The sequence below is a fragment of the Oncorhynchus clarkii genome, chromosome 7 (assembly GCF_045791955.1).
Source record: "Oncorhynchus clarkii lewisi isolate Uvic-CL-2024 chromosome 7, UVic_Ocla_1.0, whole genome shotgun sequence".
Classification (NCBI taxonomy): Eukaryota; Metazoa; Chordata; class Actinopteri; order Salmoniformes; family Salmonidae; genus Oncorhynchus; species Oncorhynchus clarkii.
The window spans coordinates 56,887,370-56,909,129 of NC_092153.1; the positions used below are offsets into that span (position 1 = coordinate 56,887,370).

At 44.9% G+C, this 21,760-nt stretch overlaps 2 protein-coding genes and 1 pseudogene across 2 annotated transcripts in view; 2 read left to right on the forward strand and 1 right to left on the reverse strand.

Moving 5' to 3' along the window:
• Window positions 1-235: 235 nt before the first annotated feature.
• LOC139412628 (elongation factor Ts, mitochondrial-like) lies at window positions 236-1,972 on the reverse strand (annotated as a pseudogene).
• Window positions 1,973-7,158: 5,186 nt separating this feature from the next.
• LOC139413523 (uridylate-specific endoribonuclease-like) lies at window positions 7,159-13,494 on the forward strand. The gene is made up of 9 exons (XM_071161016.1): window positions 7,159-7,247; window positions 7,756-7,878; window positions 8,465-8,593; window positions 10,251-10,425; window positions 11,606-11,811; window positions 12,216-12,329; window positions 12,455-12,561; window positions 12,701-12,843; window positions 13,044-13,494. The coding sequence occupies exons 1-9, from the start codon at window positions 7,190-7,192 to the stop codon at window positions 13,156-13,158; spliced, it is 1,170 nt and encodes a 389-aa protein (XP_071017117.1). The 5' UTR covers window positions 7,159-7,189; the 3' UTR covers window positions 13,159-13,494.
• A 5,223-nt stretch (window positions 13,495-18,717) lies between these two features.
• LOC139414343 (neurogenic differentiation factor 4-like) overlaps window positions 18,718-21,760 on the forward strand; it is a 4,383-nt gene continuing 1,340 nt past the window's right edge. Inside the window, exons 1-2 of the mRNA XM_071162260.1 lie at window positions 18,718-18,918; window positions 21,158-21,760. The exon at window positions 21,158-21,760 is cut by the window's right edge and continues 1,340 nt beyond it. Coding sequence (XP_071018361.1) covers window positions 21,164-21,760 — 597 coding nt within the window. The 5' untranslated portion in view covers window positions 18,718-18,918; window positions 21,158-21,163. The remainder of the gene's footprint in view (window positions 18,919-21,157) is intronic.

The following is a 21,760-nucleotide window of genomic DNA, read 5'->3' on the forward strand; positions in this document are numbered from 1 at the left end:
ACCCCGTTCCCCACCTGTTCCCTTTTTTCCCTCTGATTAGGTCCCTATATCTCTCTCTGTTTCTGCTCCTGTCCTTGTCGGATTCTTGTTTGTTTGTGTCATTCATGCCTGAACCAGACTGTCGTCATGTTTGCTGTAACCTTGTCCTGTCCTGTCGGAATCTGCCGGTCCATCTGAGCCTACCTATGTTTGGTAATTAAAGAAGCTCTGTTTAAGTTGATTCGCTTTTGGGTCCTCATTCACGCACCGTAACAGCATTTGCATGACACCGACTGAGCGTCTGCACTGTGACCTAATTCAGAAACAAAAAAAGGAAGATAACAAAACATGTAAGGTCTTTGAGATGCTCTCCTCTCCCTCTCACTATGCCCCATCACTGCCCACCCCCAACACTGAATGCAAACAAAGTCCACAACTCGAGCCCTATGCTCTGTCAGGTACTGGGCAACTGTCCTACTGGGGTCAGGGAGGAAGGATTGCGCCAACAGGCGTGTCTCCGTGTCCCGACAGGGCAGGTCATCCCTGCTGCCCATGAATATGGGGGCCTCTCCCACGACAGGATGCCTCAGCTTCCTCCCAGTGTGTCCTGCGCCCCGTCCTTGCCCCCCCTGGAACACCACGAGGGCGCCGTATCGCCCATGGCCATGTCAGACTGGCCTGCCACGCCACTGTGGATGTAGTAGCTGATGTGCAGTCCACCGTCACCGCCCGCTTCACTGACATGCCTCACCCAGACAACCTGACAGGGAACGGGGCAGGAAATGACAGGAAACCACAACTTCACTAACAGAGCAGTCTTCCATTTCCAAACACTTTCAATCAAGAAATAATGCTGGAGATAGAGGCTCTCAAAGTTCAAATCAAGTAAACCCTCTTTGATACATTTAAAATCATATTTGAATAATGTTTGGGCTACTTTTATTAGTCACTCACCTACGGTAAGAGCTAGCTGATCAGCCAGAGAAGCACCTTCACCCAAGTTCAGTTTAGAGAGGTCTTCTGCTGCCAGGAGACACTGGAACAAACAAAGATAAATGCAATTTTACATATTCCAACAGGCATATTAGGGTGATGTGGCTACTGAGTGGGGGTGGTGTGGTGATGTGTTATACCTTCACGTATCCAGTGTGACTCTGGTTTTTACTGCGGTGGTGAGCCATGGTGGCAAACGCCACATCCTTCACCAGCTGCTGGAACCTCTCATTACGGGCAACAAAGTCTGTTTCACAGTTCACCTACAGCACACACAGACATGGAGGACATTGAGATACAGCTACATCTGATCACAGTGGAACTACTACTATTTTTAAGTTTACACAAAAGCCTTTATCAAACTAAACAAATTAAGATGACTGTCAAACTTTTGCTTGCAGACAGCATTGAGGAGGATGAGTGATAGGATCTCATTGAGTGAATGAGATCTGCTTACCTCCACCATGACAGCAGCTTTGTCTCCTACAAACAGACTGATCAGCCCCTCCATGGCCCTCCTCCCCTCCTTTTGGGCCTCCTCATGTAACCATCTCTATGCCTTTGTTGGAGAAAAAGAGGGCATTACACATACACACTATCCTAAATATACATTACATTTAAGTCAGGGGTTGCCCAATCCTGGTCCAGGAGGCATGCAGTATGTGCAGGCCCTGCAGGGCAGGCTTTTATTCCAGCCTAGCACTAAATCATAACATACTATTAACAAAATGTTTCGTTAATGTTGGACTGGAACAAAATCTTGCACATTCACCACCTCTCCAGGACAAAGTTTGGACATCCGTCCCTGCCATGCTTAGCCGGGGAGACTGCAGACAGAAGACATGTTTACCTGTGTGATGTCATTATCACATTTTCCAATGATTTCTTTCAGTTAATAAACAGTGCTTGTGCGTAGTTTCATAAGGAGAGCTTTCTCTGCAGCATGAAGTGGACATCCTGTGTGTAAAGACTGTACATGATGCAAATCAAAGCTCAACATTTCTCCTTATGAAAGACGGAATGTTATTGAACCACGCCGGGTACTACAACGAGGGTTACATATGTAACCACGGTTATGTGAGCTATATGGACCACTCCAATATATTGGTATCACTCCGCGATGGAGGTATACATCCGAGGTGAGAATTTGCAGATTTACTCCCGTGTACACCCGTGTCACGGCTGGGGTCCGCCCCTATATATACACTGTAGACCCCATGGCCGCGACACACGTTCTCTACATAATTTGAGGCGCCTCTAGCACCGTAGAGGATTGGAGTGATCCATATAGCACACATAACCATGGTTACAAATGTAACCTTCGTTATGTTTCACTATATTGGACCACTAATATATTGGTATACAGTGGGGCAAAAAAGTATTTAGTCAGCCACCAATTGTGCACGTTCTCCCACTTAAAAAGATGAGAGAGGCCTGTAATTTTCATCATAGGTACACTTCAACTATGACAGACAAAATGAGAAAAAAAATCCCAAAAATCACATTGTAGGATTTTTTATGAATTTATTTGCAAATTATGGTGGAAAATAAGTATTTGGTCAATAACAAAAGTTGATCTTAATACTTTGTTATATACCCTTTGTTGGCAATGACAGAGGTCAAACGTCTTCTGTAAATCTTCACAAGGTTTTCACACACTGTTGCTGGTATTTTGGCCCATTCCTCCATGCAGATCTCCTCTAGAGCAGTGATGTTTTGGAGCTGTTGCTGGGCAACACAGACTTTCAACTCCCTCCAAAGATTTTCTATGGGGTTGAGATCTGGAGACTGGCTAGGCCACTCCAGGGCCTTGAAATGCTTCTTACGAAGCCACTCCTTCGTTGCCCGGGCGGTATGTTTGGGATCATTGTCATGCTGAAAGACCCAGCCACGTTTCATCTTCAATGCCCTTGCTGATGGTAGGCTTTGTTACTTTGGTCCCAGCTCTCTGCAGGTCATTCACTAGGTCCCCCCGTGTGGTTCTGAGATTTTTGTGATCATTTTGGGGGTGGTATCTGACCTGACCAGCCCACGCCTGCTGGGCTTGCTGACGATGGCCTCATTGCTGATTCCCCTGGGCCTTCACCATCTCTGGCCTCTTCAACAGTTGTTCAACTCCCACCGGCTGCACCCGAAGCACCACCGTCACCGCTAGGTGCGGGTAACCGCTCAGGGCATTGTTGAGGTGGCGCTGTCACTCCTTTCTCTCAGGTGGGGTGGAGATGCTGTTGGTGTGACCAAGGGCAGGTCAGACAGTAGCTGTTGGCTACCCCCTTGGAACGGCAGGCACATCACTACACTAGAGCTCTGAGCTGTACTTCTGGCCCTGCGGTCTTTCACCAGGGAAGACATGTCCTGGTGAGAACGTACAACACCACAGGGTGGACTGAGGTCCCACCGACTCCATCTTATGACATGGGAGCTCCTTCTCTGTGCTCAGGGATGTCTAGCGTCTCTAAGCGCAACACACGTTCCTGGCATCCTGAATGTGGCAGCGGATATGCTGTCGAGGGATGGCCTGCCACCTTTGGACTAGAGCCTACATCCCCAGGTGGTGCAGCAGTTCAGTAGGGAGCAAGGGGACATGTTTGCCTTCCTGGACAATGCACACTGCCCCCAGTGGTACTCCATGCCGGAGCCACCAGGGCCTCTGGGCTTGGATGCTCTGGCTCACGATTGCTGACTCAGGCCGGGGAACTCTGTGGCATCCGAGACCGCACCGCCTCAGTCTATGGGCTTGGCCGTTGAACGGCACCAATGGTCCATGTTAGGACTACAGGAGAGTGTAATGAACACCATGCAGAGCGCAAAGGCACCGGCTGCAACCACAGCATACCAGTTGTGCTGGCGGTTGTTCTGCTCTTGGTGCACTGGTATTGAGGTTGTGCCCGAGTCATGTGGGGTGCAGTATGTCCTCCAATACCTGCAGTCTTGCATGGATGAGATCTTTGCAGCCTCTACACAGAGGGTATTTGGCCGCTATATCTGCCTGCCATGTGGGGTGGTTGGACAGGCCAATGGGGCGTCATCCCTTGGTCTTCAGGTTTATGAAGGGGTTCGTCGCCTGCGTCCAACTAGGACCCGCTCAATGAAGAGCTGGGATCTGGATGTGGTCTTGACAGCTTTGGAAAAGCAGCCTTTCGAACCATTGGAGTCTGCCTCCCGGAAACACCTCTCTATGAAGGTGGCTTTCTTGGTAGCGAATACTTCCATGAAGAGGGTGGGTGAGCTCCATGCTCTGTCGGTAGGTTCTGAGTGCTACTGGATGGACCCCGGTGGGAGGAGTATATTTCTCTGCCACAACCCTTCATTCCTCCCAAAGGTTCTATCAGACAGGCATGAGTCCAGTTCCGTGCCAATGAAGGCCACCCTCTGGGTGGGTGTCAGATGACTCTTCTTGTCGTTTACAGTAATGCCCAGCCCGCCGATGTGGGTCAGGAGCATGTCTCTGTTTGACAGGACCTGGGCCCTGGTCAGAGCACAAATCAGCCAATTGTCAGGTAATTCAGGATCAACAATCCTTGGGACGAGAGAGGTGCCAGGACAGTGTCCATGCACTTTGTGAAAGTGTGGGGTGCCAAGGAGAGGCCGAAGGGAAGAACCATGAATTCCTAAGCTGTCTCTTCGAAAGCGAATTGGAGATACTGCCAATGAGCTGGGTGAACAGGAACATTGAAGTACGCATCCCTCAGGTCCAGCATCACAAACCACTGGTCCCTGGACATGGCTTGCAACACGAGGCTGGGGACAGCATGTGGAACCTCAGTACCTTCAAATACCCATTGAGGTTGTGGAGGTCCAGAACCGGTTGTTACCCTCCGTCTCTTTTTGGGACCACAAAATAAGTGTAGTAGAACCCACCTAGCTGTTCTGATGTCTCGATCCTGCAGATGGCACCGTTGTCCAGGAGTGAGGAGATCTCCAGCCTCAGGGTTTTCTTCAAGCCCCTGAAGGATGGGGGCCGGAACCGGAATTGGAGTCGTTACCCCTCAAGCATTGTGGACAACACCCAGGGGGACTCCACACCCTCCTCCCACTTTGCCCTTTGAGACCAGTTGAAGCTGTGTGTCAGGGAAGGGTGTGTCAGGGATCTTGCCGGGGCCTGCCTCTCCTCTGGTGCCCCGAGCGCCTGGGTCCCCCAGGCACATCCGTATGGCGGTGACGGTTGACAGGTTGTTGCCCCACAGCATGCGGTGCCCCTCCCCGCTGTCGTCCCCCCAGCTCTCCTGCAAGGCCTCGTGGAACTCAGCAGAGATGGGGACAGAAGAGTCATCACTGTTCACCAGTTTGATGTCCAGTGCAGTGGCTACCTCAGTGAGTAGGCTCCTCATAACCTCTCGAGCCACTGGGGACGATGAAGCCCCTCTGCCAGCTTCTGATGGCCTGTCAGCCTGGTAGCCCAGCTCACGGTGGTGAACAGTGCCAGCATCGTCCCCCAGGATCAGCCTATCACTGGCAAACAGGGAACAGCTGTTGTCGCCATCGAAGCTATCAACCTCCTGATGCAGGGCATGAACCCTCCATTCAAGGTGGACCCAGCGGAGCCGACTCCTGCCCCCATCCAGGACTGGCAGCAGATGGACTCAAGAGGAGGCCATGTGGCCAGCTGCTCCAGGCTGCAAACAGCCAGTGAGTACACTTCCACACAAGATATTACACTTACCAGTGACTTACCAAGCGAACTTGAAAGTTTGTACCTCAAACCATACGGACTTCCGCCGAGAAAATGAAAGATAGCGTGCGGCCATGAGGTCTATATATATATGGGCGGACCCCAGCCATGACACAGGTGTACATGGGAGTAAATCTGTAAATTCTCACCTCGGATATATCTCTCCGCCGCGGAGTGATACCAATATATTGGCGTGATACAATATAGTGAAATATAACTGAGCATGGCCAAACTTACTGTTAGAAAACACATTTTTCGTTGAGCTGGGAAATGTCGCTATATAGTTTTTGTTTAGTGCCATCTAATGTACTGGAATGCATATCACACTTAGCACACAGGGCAGCACTTCTTTGGGATACAGTTTGATGGTACAAATCTGGTCTATTATTTTCTTTATTATATATATTTTTTTACTTGTACTATAGGTTTTTTATTTTGAGAGATACTGTTTAACACATTGGCCTATACTGCTATGAGGTGCAAGTTGTTTACATACAGTGGGGCTCATTCTACACAGTGACAGGCCCCAACATCACAACATCAACCATTACATTGCATAGTATTTCCAAGGGCAAGATATGGCTGTGTCCCACTTACATTCACCCCTGTTGTAAGGCACGTGCCTATGGAGCTGAATGCAGAAACAGTTTTCCACTACGACATTGCACAATGGCAGCAGGTGTTCTGGATGTGCTACAGGCTGTACTACAGAAACCATGGGAAGTGAACTACACCAGATGGCTGACGGCCGAATATAACTGGCCCATTTCAGACTTGGAGTGGAAAGGTCCAGGAAAGGGAGTAGAACATTGTTTGCAGAAATATGTAGAAAGTGAGAGATCCACACAATATGTCAGTGTCTATGCATTATTATGCATAATGGACATAGTACCACATTTGAAATAGTTCAGACTTTTATATCATGATACAGTAATCCATTTATGAAGATTATTAATATGCAATATGCATGAACGCAGACAAAAAATATTGCAGGTGTTTCTATAACACAACAGAATCTGATAAGATGCTATTTTAAAAACCAGACGTGTGAAATTTCTCTGTGCCTGTAGTATTCATTAACTCCGTCCCTCCTACAAGTTAATACAAGTCCACTCTATATTTTTATAGGAACGTTATAAACAACTCCGTTCTCCCATTCCCATGTCACCTCAGCATATTTGCACCATGTCAAACCTTTTGTATGGATGCATCACTAGCGTCCTTCCACATCAACCACTGAATAGGTCATAGTCATATGTTTTACAAAAAGCTTTCGTAACAAATGGGTTACAAATGAGGACACATTGGGAACACATTTGTGAACAGTATGTTCAAGCTGGGTCTAACTAGTACAAATGCTATCCTCAATATGTAGTAGCTGCCAATGCTAACCCCAGATTACTGTACTTAACATGATTGGAAGACTGACTACAGGGAGGAGCTTTCATGGATGCTAGAACTTCTGTTTGGCTCGGCTAACTTGCTATATAAGGAAATACATCTTTGGGACAGTGCACCTAGTTATTGGATCTTTGCTGGGCCATAATGAAGATCATTCTGCTTGTCATTTTGCTTGTGACCCTGTTCTTTCAGGGGTACAGCAGTAAGTATGAGCCCTCCTCAGGGTGTTATGGGGCAAAGGATAATCTACTAGATAATTATTATTTTTTAACTTCATTAGTATCACTTGAAATTAAATGTAATATACCTGTTAGAATATAATATTATCATTGAGAGTAGGGCAGACCCTAACACAGCCTGTGAGTGCCATTGAGATTGTTGGTCTGACTATGAAAGCCTCTGTAAATGACAGTAGCAACCCTCTCTGTCAGTTTATTTTTTATTTTTTTTGAGTTAACTCCTTCAAAGCTGTGCTGAAAGTTATGTGTCATAGAAGTAGTGTCCAACCGCATTCTAAGCGCTCCACATTGTAAGTCAGATAGTTAGAATAGTTTATCATCCATTAGGAAATTATTGATTTGTTAATTGGCTCAAAGCCTAGTTAAAATGTGTATGAACTTGACCAAAATAGCCCAAACGAAGCACAGCTTAGTCTTTACATGTCAACAGAAGCAGGGTGTGAACTTTTCACTTTTGTTCCTTTTCTCCAGCTGGATCCACATCCTGCCAGGGCCGCTGTGACGAGAAGTACAACTCTCAGAACAAGTGCCACTGCAACTCCAAGTGCTCCCAGTATGACAACTGCTGCAGTGACTTCGAAGCCCTCTGTAATGGTGAGAGATGCCTGTGTCATTCTGATCTGGAGGCATGCAAACCATGTGCCTGAAACATATCCCACGGCCGACTACACCTAGGCACAGTTAGTTATTCATCTGTTATCTGTTTGAGCTGCCCTTCTTTCCATCTCGGAAAATTAACCACAACACCTGGTGAAATTCACATAGTGGTCGAGGTCAATCACAGTGCACCATTCAGATACTCCTGTATCATACGTGAAAGAGTCTTCACTACACAACCTTTGTGAACTAAGTAAAAATCAACATACTACATGTAGCTCAATATTAGACAATAGTCAGTCATTGGCCTTTCTGATGGCTCACCACCAGTGTTTGAATCAGGGTGCCCTTAGTCTTTTTACAGCTTGAGAATGCATTGGTGTGCTTGGCCAGTAGAGGTCATTGGTGTGCAATGTAAGGTGTTGCTCATAAAGCATAGCACAACAATCCTTATGCATAGCACAACAATCCTTAGGCTCCTTATGTGAAACACAGTACTCTGCAGTTCGAAGTCCTAGCTTACACATTAATGTTAAAATGTCAATTGAAGCTAAAACATAATAATAATGGCTTCTCCACTTAGCACCCGCTCCAGGATTGTCCTGCCAGGGCCGCTGTGGGGAGAAATACAACTCTCAGAACAAGTGCCACTGCAACACCAAGTGTGGAGACCACAACAACTGCTGCAGCGACTACACCTCCCTCTGTGGAAGTGAGTTAACTGTCACTCAAACTGTTACACCAAAAGTATTATATCCTTGGTATTTGTCCTGACGCACACTACTGTTCAAAAGTTTGGGCTCACTTGGAAATGTCCTTGTTTTTAAAAGAAAAGCACATTTTTTGACCATTAAATAACATTAAATTGATCAGAAATACAGTATAGACATTGTTCATGTTGTAAATTACTATTGTGTTCCAATGGCATGTTGTGTTAGCTAATCCAAGTTTATCATTTTAAAAGCTAATTGATCGTTAGAAAACCCTTTTGCAACAGCGCAAACTCTCTAACCAGAATAGAAAGAGAAGTGGGAGGCCACGGTGCACAACTGAGCAAGAGGACAAGTACATTAGAGTGTCTAGTTTGAGAAACAGATGCCTCACAAGTCCTCAACTGGCAGCTTCATTAAATTGTACCCGCAAAACACCAGTCTCAACGTCAACAGTGAAGAGACGACTCCAGGATGCTGGCCTTCTAGGCAGAGTTGCAAAGAAAAACCCATATCTCAGACTGGCCAATAAAAATAAAAGATTAAGATGGGCAAAATAACACAGACACTGGACAGAGGAACTCTGCCTAGAAGGCCAGTATATCTTGAGTCGCCTCTTCACTTTTGATGTTGAGACGGGTGTTGTGCAGGTACAATTTAACGAAGCTGCCAGTTGAGGACTTGTGAGGCATCTGTTTCTCAAACTAGACACTAATGTAGTTGTCCTCTTGCTCAGTTGTGCACCGGGGCCTCCCACTCCTCATTCTATTCTTGTTAGAGCCAGTTTGTGCTGTTCTGTGAAGGCAGTGGTACACAGCGTTGTACGAGATCTTCAGTTTCTTGGCAATTTCTCACATGGAATAGCCTTCATTTCTCAGAACAAGAATAGACTGACACGTTTCAGAAGAAAGTTCTTTGTTTCTGGCCATTTTTAGCCTGTAATTGAACCCACAAATGCTGATGCTCCAGAAACCCAACTAGTCTAAAAAAGGCCAGTTTTATTGCTTCTTTAATCAGGACAACAGTTATCAGCTGTGCTAACATAATTGCAGATTTTTCTTCTTTAACAAGACATCCAGTATATAAGCAGAAATATTACATGAAAAAAAATAACAGCAAAAACCACATCAAAAGTTAACAGCAACAAAAAGCAAAAGGGTTTTCTAATGATCAATTAGCCTTTTAAAATGATAAACTTGGATTAGCTAACACAACGTGCCATTGGAACACAGGAGTGATGGTTGCTGATAATGGGCCTCTGTACGTCTATGTAGATAATCCATGAAAAATGTGTCGTTTCCAGCTACAATAGTCATTTACAACTTTAACAATGTCTACACTGTATTTCTGATCAGTTTGATGTTATATTAATATTTTACTTTTCTTTTAAAAACAAGGACATTTCTAAGTGACCCCAAACCTTTGAACAGTAGTGTACAAAATAACATTGTTTATGAGCCACAACAGCACTAAATGACCTAAATATTAATAAAGCCATGTCACTACTTCTCTATGTTACAGCAGTACAATGATTGTTAATGTAAACTGTTCCCCATGTCTCTGGTGCTGTTTGTTCTATGGGTGGTAGGCTATTATAGGTTCTATAGGTTCAATGGTGGCAGTCCCTAAAATAAAGTGTCCCTTTCACGTGTCTGTTAGGCTCTGGTGGTGGAGATGGAGGCAGTGACATCACTGATGCTGAGATCAAGTCTATGTCTGAGGCTCTGTATGCTCTGGACTCCAACAAGCCCTCTGCGTCAGAGCTGATCATTGACTCCCAGGCCAGAGTGCCCAACTCTGAGACCAGCTCCCAGAACGACCTGTCCCCACGCCCGTGAGATACATTATATTATATTTTGTTTCACTTTTCTCTTTCATTCTCTACTTCTCCATTTCCAACCACCTCTTTGTTCTATTATTCCTCTCTTCTTCTGTCTCTCTCTTATATTATTTTTCTCTCTCTTTCTCCCCCTCTTTCCCTGTCACTGTCCAACCTCCCCATACTCTCTGCCCCCTGCTCTATCTCTTCCTCTCTCTCTGACCTACAGTATAGATATACAGTACCAGTCAAAAGTTTGGACACACCTACTCATTCAAGGGTTTTTCTTTATTTTTACTATTTTATTACATTGTAGAATAACAGTGAAGACATCAAAATTATGAAATAACACATATGGAATCATGTAGTAACCAAAAGAGTGTTACACAAATATATTTTATATTTGAGATTCTTCAAAGTAGCCACCCTTTGCCTTGATGACTGCCTTGCACACTCTCAACCAGCTTCATGAGGCAGTCACCTGGAATGCATTTCAAATAACAGGTGTGCCTTGTTAAAAGTTAATTTGTGGAATTTCTTTCCTTCTTAATGCGTTTGAGCCAATCAGTTGTGTTGTGACAAGGTAGGGGTGGTATACAGAAGATAGCCCTATTTGGTCAAAGACCAAGTCATATTAGGGCAAGAACAGCTCAAATAAGCAAAGAGAAATGACAGTCTATCATTAATTTAAGACATGAAGGTCAGTCTTTGAAAGTTTCTTGAAGTGCAGTCGCAAAAACCATCAATCGCTATGATGAAATTGGCTCTCATTATGACCGCCACAGGAAAGGAAGACCCAGAGTTACCTCTGCTGCAGAGGATACGTTCATTAGAGTTAACTGCACCTCAGATTGCAGCCCAAATAAATGCTTCAGAGAGTTCAAGTAACAGACACATCTAAACATCAACTGTTCAGAGGAGACTGCGTGAATCAGGCTTTCATGGTCAAATTGCTGCAAAGAAACTACTACTAAGAAGAGACTTGCTTGGGCAAGAAACATGAACAATGGACACTAGAGCGGTGAAAATCTGTCCTTTGGTCTGATGAGTCCAAATTTGAAATTTTTCCATTGTTCCAACCGCTGTGTCTTTGTGAGACGCAGAGTAGGTGAACGGATTATCTCTGCATGTGTGGTTCCCACCATGAAGCATGGAGGAGGAGGTGTGATGGTGTGAGGGTGTTTTCTTCCATTAGGTTGTTCAAGTTCCTGGACGAGGCGTCTCTGTTCTCCAAGCCATCGTATGCTGCCTTCGTGGCCCTGCTGGACAACTACGAGAGAAACACAGGCACCACAGAGGACTTCACCCCCCAGCAGCTGGCTGAGCAGGATACCTTCCTCAAGGAGGCCATGTCCAACACCGAGCTGGGCAGAGAGCTCTACGCCTTCCTCTTCACCAAGGGTATGGTAGTGTAGACATCCACTCTGTGGCCTACTGAGATAACATAAACCAGTCTTTATATCATCATCAAGTCTCTAAGAGCCCGTCTATCATTAATATGCCATCACATACAGTACCTTCCCTAGCTTGCACCTACAGTTCATGTTACAGTATATCTATGATACCACCCCTTCAAATTTGTATCTCAATATGGCTCACTATCTCTGATGATGTCCAAACATCTATCTCCATGCAAAGAAGGTGTACCCAACTGGATTCAGCCCAGCTTGAACAAAAAAAGTGAATCAGTTGCTCGACTGAGGGACTTGAAAATCCCCAAAACATTCCATACTCCTGGAGTAAGGAATGTTGTTTGGGTCTATCTCCATGTGTAATGTGTCAGTTTGCTGTTCTCTCTTCCCCAGGACGCTACAGCTCTGAGGAGGAGTTCCTCCATGACCTGAAGATGATGTGGTTCGGCCTCTACTCCCGCTACGCTGGCAAGATGGACTCCAGCGGCTTTGAGCACATTTTTGCAGGTATGATATGTGTGTGTGTGTGTGTGTGTCTGTGTGTGTGTGTAAAAGTGTGGTGCGTATCTAGTTTTGTTAGTGTGCAAGCATATGTGTGTGTGTGTTTATAAAGTTAATCAGTGTTATTCTAGGTGAGATAAAAGGTGGGAAGATATCTGGCTTCCACAACTGGCTCCAGTTCTACCGGCTGGAGAAACAGGGTCTGATTGACTACTACAGCCACAGCTTCGATGGACCTGTAAGCACCAAACAAACCATCACATTCACAACACAACTCTGCAATCATAACAGAATCATAACACAAAGTCTCCAAAAATTGAGATTTGACTGAGACCTCTCTCTCTCTCTCTTTCTCTCTCTCTCTCTCTCTCTCTCAGTGGACTTCCTTCCCTGATGTTCTGGGGATGCAGTTTATGTGGGATGGCTACTTCAAGCAGGTTGGTTCTTCCATCATTGGCTGCAGTCCTGAGTTCGACTTGGCCGTGTACAGTCTCTGCTACATCACCCGTCCAGGGAAACAGTGAGTACTCCATTCGTGTGTGTGTTCATTGGTTCATTCCTTTTTCATGATCTATCAAAGATGATGCACACACAATACATCGCCATTGATGTTCTGCACTTCCATCCATTTTGGAACGTGTGTCATGTGTCACACTCATTATGTGAGTGTGTGCTTGTTGCCATTTTATGTTATGTTTTCATCTGGTTTTCTGTGTGCAGGTGTAAACTGAGCCTGGGAGGGAAGCCACTGGTGATCCAGACCTACACCTGGGATAAATCCTCCTATGGGAATGGGAAGAAGTACATCGGCTCCGCCTTCCCTGCCACGCCCTAGAACTGAAGCACACAGTGGCCACTCAGCCTTCAACAAGCTACCAACAGTCTGTCATCACATCCCACATCGAACTAAACCATGTCCAATTTTAGTCCTGATACGCAGGAGCATTTCAATCAGAACTTGTATTTGTAAAAGAGTCACATTTTTGTCAATGGGACAATTCATCCTAATTTAAGTTAATATAGTATGAATGTATTGTCTCACTATAAATGTAGGTGCAAAACATAGATGTTGTAATTTTACAATTTAGTAATTTAGCAGACGCTCTTATCAAGAGAGGTGAGTGAGTGCATACATTTTGTAGTAATAAAGCAAAGGTGACATACCATTCTATATTGGGACTCTTGACATATTTGCTCATGATTATTTGTACAATTGGGATAATTTTATTCTCAAAGAATGAAGATTCTAATAAATCAGGTGAGCTCAAAAAGAAGTTCAGGTTGTAATGTTTTACAACCATATTTGCCAGAACTTGTCCAAGATGATCAAGAATAGTCCAACACCAAGCAGTTAGTCAAGCAATGAAAACATGTGTAGGGTATGAGAATCCTATGCACTTCTGAGGGCATGCTCAAACTATGCCCAACGGGGCTGAAAATGGGCATTTACACGCCCCCAGAGCCGGCACAATGGTGACACCCCACCACTAAAGCATGTATGTATATGACACAATCGCTTACTGTCTTACCCAAACAAAAACCAAATGCGGTCTCCTGCACCCCTGCACCCCTCACCCCTGCACCCCTCACCAACAAACAAATAGAAACGAATAGAAACAAAAACAGATTTAGCAGATCCTATTCTGCTTGACCTACTCCAAACAGTACCCACTAGCTAAACCTTTTCCTATCAGCTGTCCACCCCAGCTGGGTGTGTGGATCTGCATGTGTGTAAGGCTGCTTCCAGCTGGGATGGGGAGATCGAGTTTACCCTTTCACTCATCCAGGGTGACTAACGGGATAAACTCTGGGTCTGCCGACGGAACAGGGGCACACGCTTGCACCCCTGTTTAAAGAAAGTATTAGAGGAGATGGATCTGCTTCAGATCCCATTGTCCCTCGGTATGTTAGCGTCCATGCCAAGCGAGAACACAAGGCCAGTGACTTCATGCTAAAAACACCGCCTTTCAGGAATTCACCTGATTTGGACCTCCACAAGCAGTCTCAGTCTCACATCAATTTGACAAGAAAGATATGCTCTGTGAGGAATTTCTCCAGGTCAGTTTTGTCAGACCATGTTACTTTTTCTGGGCAGGTGACTCTGAAAAGTAGAAGAGTAAATGTCCTCTGTTTTTGAACCCAAGATGGAATCAAATTAAACCACACTGGGGCAAGAGAGAGAAAAATATTCAATTGTTTCTTTTGTCGCTCTCAAAACTTCATAATCTAATTATAGCTGGCCACCCGCCAACCCCTCCACACATAGCCCCCCAAATGGGCTCCCCCTGGCAGAACTACTAGCCACCTGACTTTTGTTTTGTAATTATATTATCCCGCTCTCTTTAGCGTGTCGTGGCTAATGGCTGAGCGGGCCAGTCCAGCTGCCCACGCAGAAACAAAGCAGCTTACTGGGCCAGACAATGGGCCCGTGGAAAAGGGACGCCTGAAGGCGGTCGGCCAATGAGCGCGCACCGCAGGGGGCCAAGGGGGGGTTAAGGGAAGGGTTAAGGGGGTTTGGGATGTAGCTGGGGGGGTATCTATTTTTGTGGCCCCGTGGAGCAGCCTCATCAATAGAATGAAGACACATGGTCCAGATCACCAGAACGTTTAGGGCTTGGGATGGAGAGAGGTTCAAGTGTTGCTTAGTGGAACTTCCAAGCTGATCAGGGACCATGAAACTCAGAGTAACTTTCATTCTCTGGAGGTTTGTTTGTCTTTCTGAATGCTCTATAATTAACAATATCATGAGCCTATTGTCGTCCCTATTCAGAACATTAAAAGTGTTTGAAGAGAATTGAGGTAATGGGACAGTGAGGGCCACAAGTATTATGTGAAGTGGTGATTGTGATATGTTACTGTCAAATAACATGTGAAAGAAAATCAATTTTACACATAGCATAATTGTAATAGAATAATTTCTGATATGTGATATTGTGAATAAAAGCATTTAAAACTTAGGCCTAATTATAATTACACATGCAGTCTTTCCAGACCAATCACGACCCCCAATCCCCAACCCTCCACCAACACACACACGCGCACACACACACACACATGCACACACACACACATGCACACGCACACACACACAAGCACAAACGTGCGCTCTCCTCCTGCCTCATTGGGGTATTGGGATCTCTCATAGGACTCCCAGTCTGACAGATGGACACAGCCCCCTCTCCCCACTGTAATTGTAAACGGGACTGCTGGGGATTCAGGAAGAGGTCGTGTGCCTAGGGGGTGTATGTGTGTGTGTGTTTGTGTGTTAGAGAGTGGGGATTGTGCTCTGCTTTCTGCAGCTGAAGCCGCTGCCCTCTCAAGCAAACATACAAACATACCTACACAAGGTGAGTAGGGAGGGTCCTTAGGGATCAACGTTAGGTCAGATGAGAAGTGCTGAGCAACTATCAGATAGTTAATGAGAGAAAATGGGGGAGAGGAAGGAAGTATGAGCCATCTGTCAGAGAAGTTCATAGTGCATGACCAACACTAAGGGGACCAGGGGACATGACAGCAATCATAGATACCTTTTTACCACTTGTGACATAGGGATATGTATCCTGCTTTATTTTGCTCCAGGTTTATTCTGCTCCAGATAAATGAAGTCTTTATTTTCTCTTAATCTGTGTTACCCATAGTTTTCTCAGGTGTCTGCCAAAGTGAGGCTATTTGAAGCGTGAGGCCTCAGATAGGATATTTCCAGGTTATTCCCACTCTGGGGAAGAGCAAGGCTTGGCTAAATTATTCCCATTCTGGGTTGCAGGTGTGGAGTAGGACAGGCGGGACCCAGGGGGAGGTGAGGGAGATTGGGGGTGGGGGGGTCGGCTGGGGAGTGTGAAACACATCCATTGGGTGCACAGACAGTCCCCCCATGCAACCCCTCACTCCCCACCTCTCCAACATGAGCACATGTGATCATTTTTCTCATGGGATGGTAGCACTTCCCTCAATGTCTTTCTATCTGTCCCTCACACAATCACACACTGTATCTATTGAATGTAAAGTCTATACAGACACAGTAGCGTGTTTTCATGGATGCCAAGGGAAGACAGGCCTCCCCCCAAAAAATGGATGAAGAAAAACGGAAAAAAAAAATACATACTAAATCATTTATCTTTCGTCTGTCTCTCTGTGTTTCATAAATGTCCTTCGATTCGAAAGAAGCTGAATGTACACTACCGTTCAAAAGTTTGGGGTCATTTAGAAATGTCCTTGTTTTTAAATAATACCCGCAAAACACCAGTCTCAACGTCAACAGTGAAGAGGCGACTCCAGGATGCTGGCCTTCTAGGCAGAGTTGCAAAGAAAAAGCCATATCTCAGACTGGCAAATAAAAATAAAAGATGGGCAAAATAACAAACACTGGACAGAGGAACTCTGTCTAGGGAAGCCAGTGAGCATTTGGCCTCCCTTGATTAAAAAAAGTATTAAAAAATTGCCAATTAGCAGTGAGCTAAACTGAGTGAGCTCAGCTGTGAATGGTCCTGGCTCACCAAAAGAAAGTGTCATGGGCAGTCAGCTTGGATTTGGCTTCACACCAATCACATCACCAGAATCCAAACGTCATTGAAATAAAATAAAAACATTGTTGCATCTCGTTGTGTTGTTGTCCTCCGGTGTCTAGCTAGCTAAAATTGTCCCTTTCCTAAATCAGCCATGGATTGAGATAGGGATTTGAGATTTTAATTCTCGATACTGGCCAATGATTATAAAGGTGATTCTGATCCAACCATGAATTCATACATTGTGCCCCTGGACTGAGAGAATGGAAGTTCAATATGTAGCTAGATGTAGTAGGCCTGGCGCATCATTGCCCATGTAAGGAAGTCAGGCTAGCAAGCAAGCATTTTTGCCAGGTAGCCTAGGACACCAAAAACTAAAAGTGTGTACTGTAAGACAGTATCATTGACCATTTAGGCAACATGAAAGGGGAGTATGGATTTGCTGGCGTTTCTCTACAACTCAACTAGTGTGAGTCAACATGTTTTTACTTGCAAGCACACACACACACACACACACACACACACACACACACACACACACACACACACACACACACACACACACACACACACACACACACACACACACACAAAGAGAGACAGAGAAATCAGTACCATGGACAGCCACAACATATTTAGCTTATGATGATTGGACTAAATCGTTTTTGGTATATTTTAGTTGCCACTGTATTAGACTAAGCATAGGTGATTAGATGATGTTGAAGTTGAAATGGTGCTGGATTATTGGAGACAGCGCAAAGTTTTCTTTGTGACTTGTGGTAACTCTCCTTTGTTCTAAATCAATAGTTTAGCAGTCCAGAAATATTGGAAAAATTAACTTGTTTGACCATGCTGTAGGTCATGTAACTGTTTGTTACATGCAATATGCTTTGTGGACTTCAGGAAGGTTGTTGAATTTATTCTGCCACTTTGTCTTCTTATTGTCTCGGCCTTAGGCCTGCCTAAATACTGTATCATGGGGTCAAGGCATATGAACTAACAGGTTCATCTTATAGAATATTAGCTCAAACGTATTATGGAGCTCCTGCACCTGAATATAAACAGTACCGGTGTTGTGCCGAAAATCTCCCCCCTGTCAGAATTATTTGACTCTGATGTGTGTCACAGAAAGTATTTGACTCTAGCCACAAAATTAAGGAAATTAGAAGGGGAAGGGGGTTCTGTCAGGTGGGAGATTTTCGGCCCAACACTGGCACCCAAAACGAGTGGGCACCTATTCAGTCCAAGTTAAGCAATGTGCACAAGTAATAGCCCACTTGTACCGAGATAGCCTGTCTCCATTCGGTTAGTTTGCGCTGTCCTTCACTTCAGGTCTTCACTAAGGCACAGCGCATGTCCCGTCTCGCGAGGGGTGTCTCTAGAGCCCAATTTAATGAGCGTTATTGGGTGCAACGAGCGCACGCCGGACGCCAATATTTGCTCAGCACACCAGGATGTATGAATGGACGGGGGAATGGCGCAAACACTGCTCATGCGCAACCGCAAACTCTCTTAATCGGTTAAACTCATAATACAGAGCGTGCCGCTCCATCTCTCTATGCAAAAGTTGCGCTGCTTATTTGTCGAAACAGACTGATGATACAAACAATACAAAACTAAAAACGATTGCAACTATGAAAATATTCTAATGTAGATAATGTCACGAGCTATAAGAGTTCAGGCCTACAGGCTATCAATCTAATCTACAGGCTATCAATCTAATCAAAGCTGGTTAACTTTTTTTTTTGTTAACGACCACGGGCCGCCCACGCGGGCTCTCGAGCGCAGATGAATTGGATGCGAGAGGATGAGAGAGTTGGAGGAGGAGCCTGTGCATGGGTCGGAGCCTTAAACCCCGGACCCCGGCTGGGTGACCTGCAGAGATGCTACACTCTGGGATGGAACACTGACAACAACTGTGTAAGAGACGCAGGGGAGAAAGTTAATAAAGACTGAGTGCTTTAGGCTAGTTGATGGATAGAAGGTTTTACTCCCTGTAGAAAGGTGAGATAGTAGTAACCTATAGACTACGCCTGCTCAACAGCCAACAAGAACACACAGGAGGTCCTTAGGAGCGTTATTTCAAACAGCAGGTAGGCCAACCTCATCTTTCTCATTTTAATTAATGTCAATGTTTTACTCTCATAGGATAATCGTGTAATTTGAATAGCATAGCCCTATTGAATATTCAAATATTTTGATCATGTTTATGTGAAGTTGTCCATTTATACATTGGTAGGGTAATAGGTTATGATTTTAAATTTTTAGAAATGTTGGGTCAGGTTATGCTAAATAACAGGAATGAGGCATACAGCTGCAACTGTGTTAAGGCATTATAGGCTACAGACATGAATACATTGTTATAATCGATTATCTAATTTAGGATTCCAAAAACTGTGACATGATTATTAGACACTAGGTTTACTGCTCCTAAAATGTGCCTGGCATAATCGTAACGGGAACATTTTATCAGGTGTAAACCTATACTTAAATCCGTAATTATTTATACAAAGACAGTTACCCCACCAGCTCATCATGCTTCAGAATCACTTTGGTCATAAGATTGTTGCTATAAAGATGGTCCAAATGGCTAATAAGTGTACGAAATTATGCTATAGGTTATCATTCAGCAAGCTAAATTATGGTCTGGAATAAAAATCTATGACACACACAGTTGTGGACAAATTTCTTAAAACCAATAAATAGTTTCAAATAGGCCTATAGGTCAGCATCTAATAGGCTCAATAATACAATTCATTTTCCACAAGGTTCAAAATATGGGCAGACCTACAATGAAAACTCCTAATGAATCCTATCCTGAATCCTAATGAATCATTACCGTAACCATAAACACAGAACACAATCAGCCGAGTACAATTTGTCGCAGAGTTATACTGTACATGAATTATTCTGCGTTCCCTGTCACTGATCCGGGAATGTAGTCTAACCTTGAGTTAATCCCATGTTGCCGCTTCATCCACGGAGGGAGCAAATCCCGCAATGGCCCAGATTGAGAGTCCATCCCGGAGCCCGTCGCGACCTAAAAGCCTGGAATTACAGAGTTTAGAAGTCCCCCGAGATCAAGTTTCCCCTCGGATTAAAACCCTCTAAAACCTTTTTAGGGGGAGGGTACGGGTTTGATTCGGGGTACATTTGTTTTTAATGGTTTAAACGCTCATAGGCAGACTGTGTATGCTACAGGCTCATAGCCATTCAGTAACATGTTGATCCTCATGTGCAGTATAATCCCTTCATTAGCGGTGATTGACACCTGAAGCACGAGAGCGGCAGGACCTGAGCAGGAGAGAGTAGCACTATAGGAGCTGTCCACTGTCCACGTGACCATGGTGCTGAATTTTTTTATTCGTCACTTGCTTCGTAAACAACAGGTGTGGGCTAACAGTGAAACGCTTACTTAAGGCAACAATACATAGAGAAAGAAAATTGAGAAATAATAGAAAAATTAAACACAAAATTAATCCTTGTAGGCTAATCAAATCACATTTTATTAGTCCATACATATATTTAGCAGATGTTATTGCAGGTGTAGCGAAATGCTTGTGTTCCTAGCTCCAACAGTACAGCAATATCTAACAATACACAACAATACACAGAAAGTGTAAAAGTTTTTTAAAAAAGTAAAAGAATGGAATTAAGAAATATAGAAATATTAAGATGAGCAATGTGGGAGTCCGCAGTATATATATATAATGTGATGGGATAGTATATAGTCAATATGGATATAATATGTAGTATATCTGAAGTATTACATATGACAGCAGCATGCTGCAGGAGAATCATCAAACTAAAAATCCCTAAAATATTCAAAGAACCCACAATGTACTGTTACAAACTGGTCATTAAGGCCTTATCTTAGATAATTGCTCACCGTCTTAAGTAGATTGTAGAGTAAGCAGGCTGAGGCTATAGTCCTGACCTAATCTCATGGACAGACTAGTAAACATAAAACCAAATTACCCAAGATTTTAGTTCTGGGTTAACGAAGATCAGTCACGACCTAGCTCTCATCTCATCTTGAGACTAGTCGGCCACACAAGGTCAGTAGAACTCATTAGGCTGCGGGACAAGACTGCTATAAATAGACTGGTCCTGGTCTGGTCCTCAAAACCAGCTAGGTTCAATGTCCCAGCATCTGTCGGTCTACACAGTCAAAGAAAACCTACTCTCAATTCACTTAGCTTTGGAAAGTATAGACAAAACATGTAAAAGGGTAGAGTTGTGATGAGCCTCATTTGGCCTCAAAATCTTCATAAAAAATGGTATATGTTAAGGTCAAAACTGTTGCTAATGTTAGTGTGTTTTCGTTTCCAGGAGACCATGATGGCCAAGTTGTACGGGAGGCCCAGCGAGGGGGCGGAGCTAGTCAGTTCTCTGGAGTGGATGGATGATGACGTGAGCTCCCCAGACGGAGACGAGCCAATCACAGCACACCGCTACAGGCCGGGTGGAATGGGCCACCTGGGCAGGGAGCTGGGCAGTGAGGACATGGAGGAGGATGAAGAGGAAGGGGAAGAGGAGGACCATGGTGACGGGAACGTTCCCAAACGCAGAGGGCCCAAGAGGAAGAGGATGACCAAGGCCCGGCAGGAGCGCTTCAAGGCGCGGCGTGTGAAGGCTAACGCCCGGGAGCGCTCGAGGATGCATGGGCTGAACGACGCTCTGGAAAACCTGCGCAGCATCATGCCCTGCCACTCTAAGACCCAGAAACTGTCTAAGATCGAGACCCTGCGGCTGGCCCGCAACTACATATGTGCCCTGTCTGAAGCCCTGGAAGGGGACCAGTCCACGGAGAGCAGGGTCTTTATGGAAACCCTGTGTAAAGGCCTCTCCCAGCCTACCAGCAACCTGCTGGCTGGCTGTCTGCAGCTGGGTCCTGGGGGGCATATCGAGGAGAGGCCTGAAGACAGGCAAGGG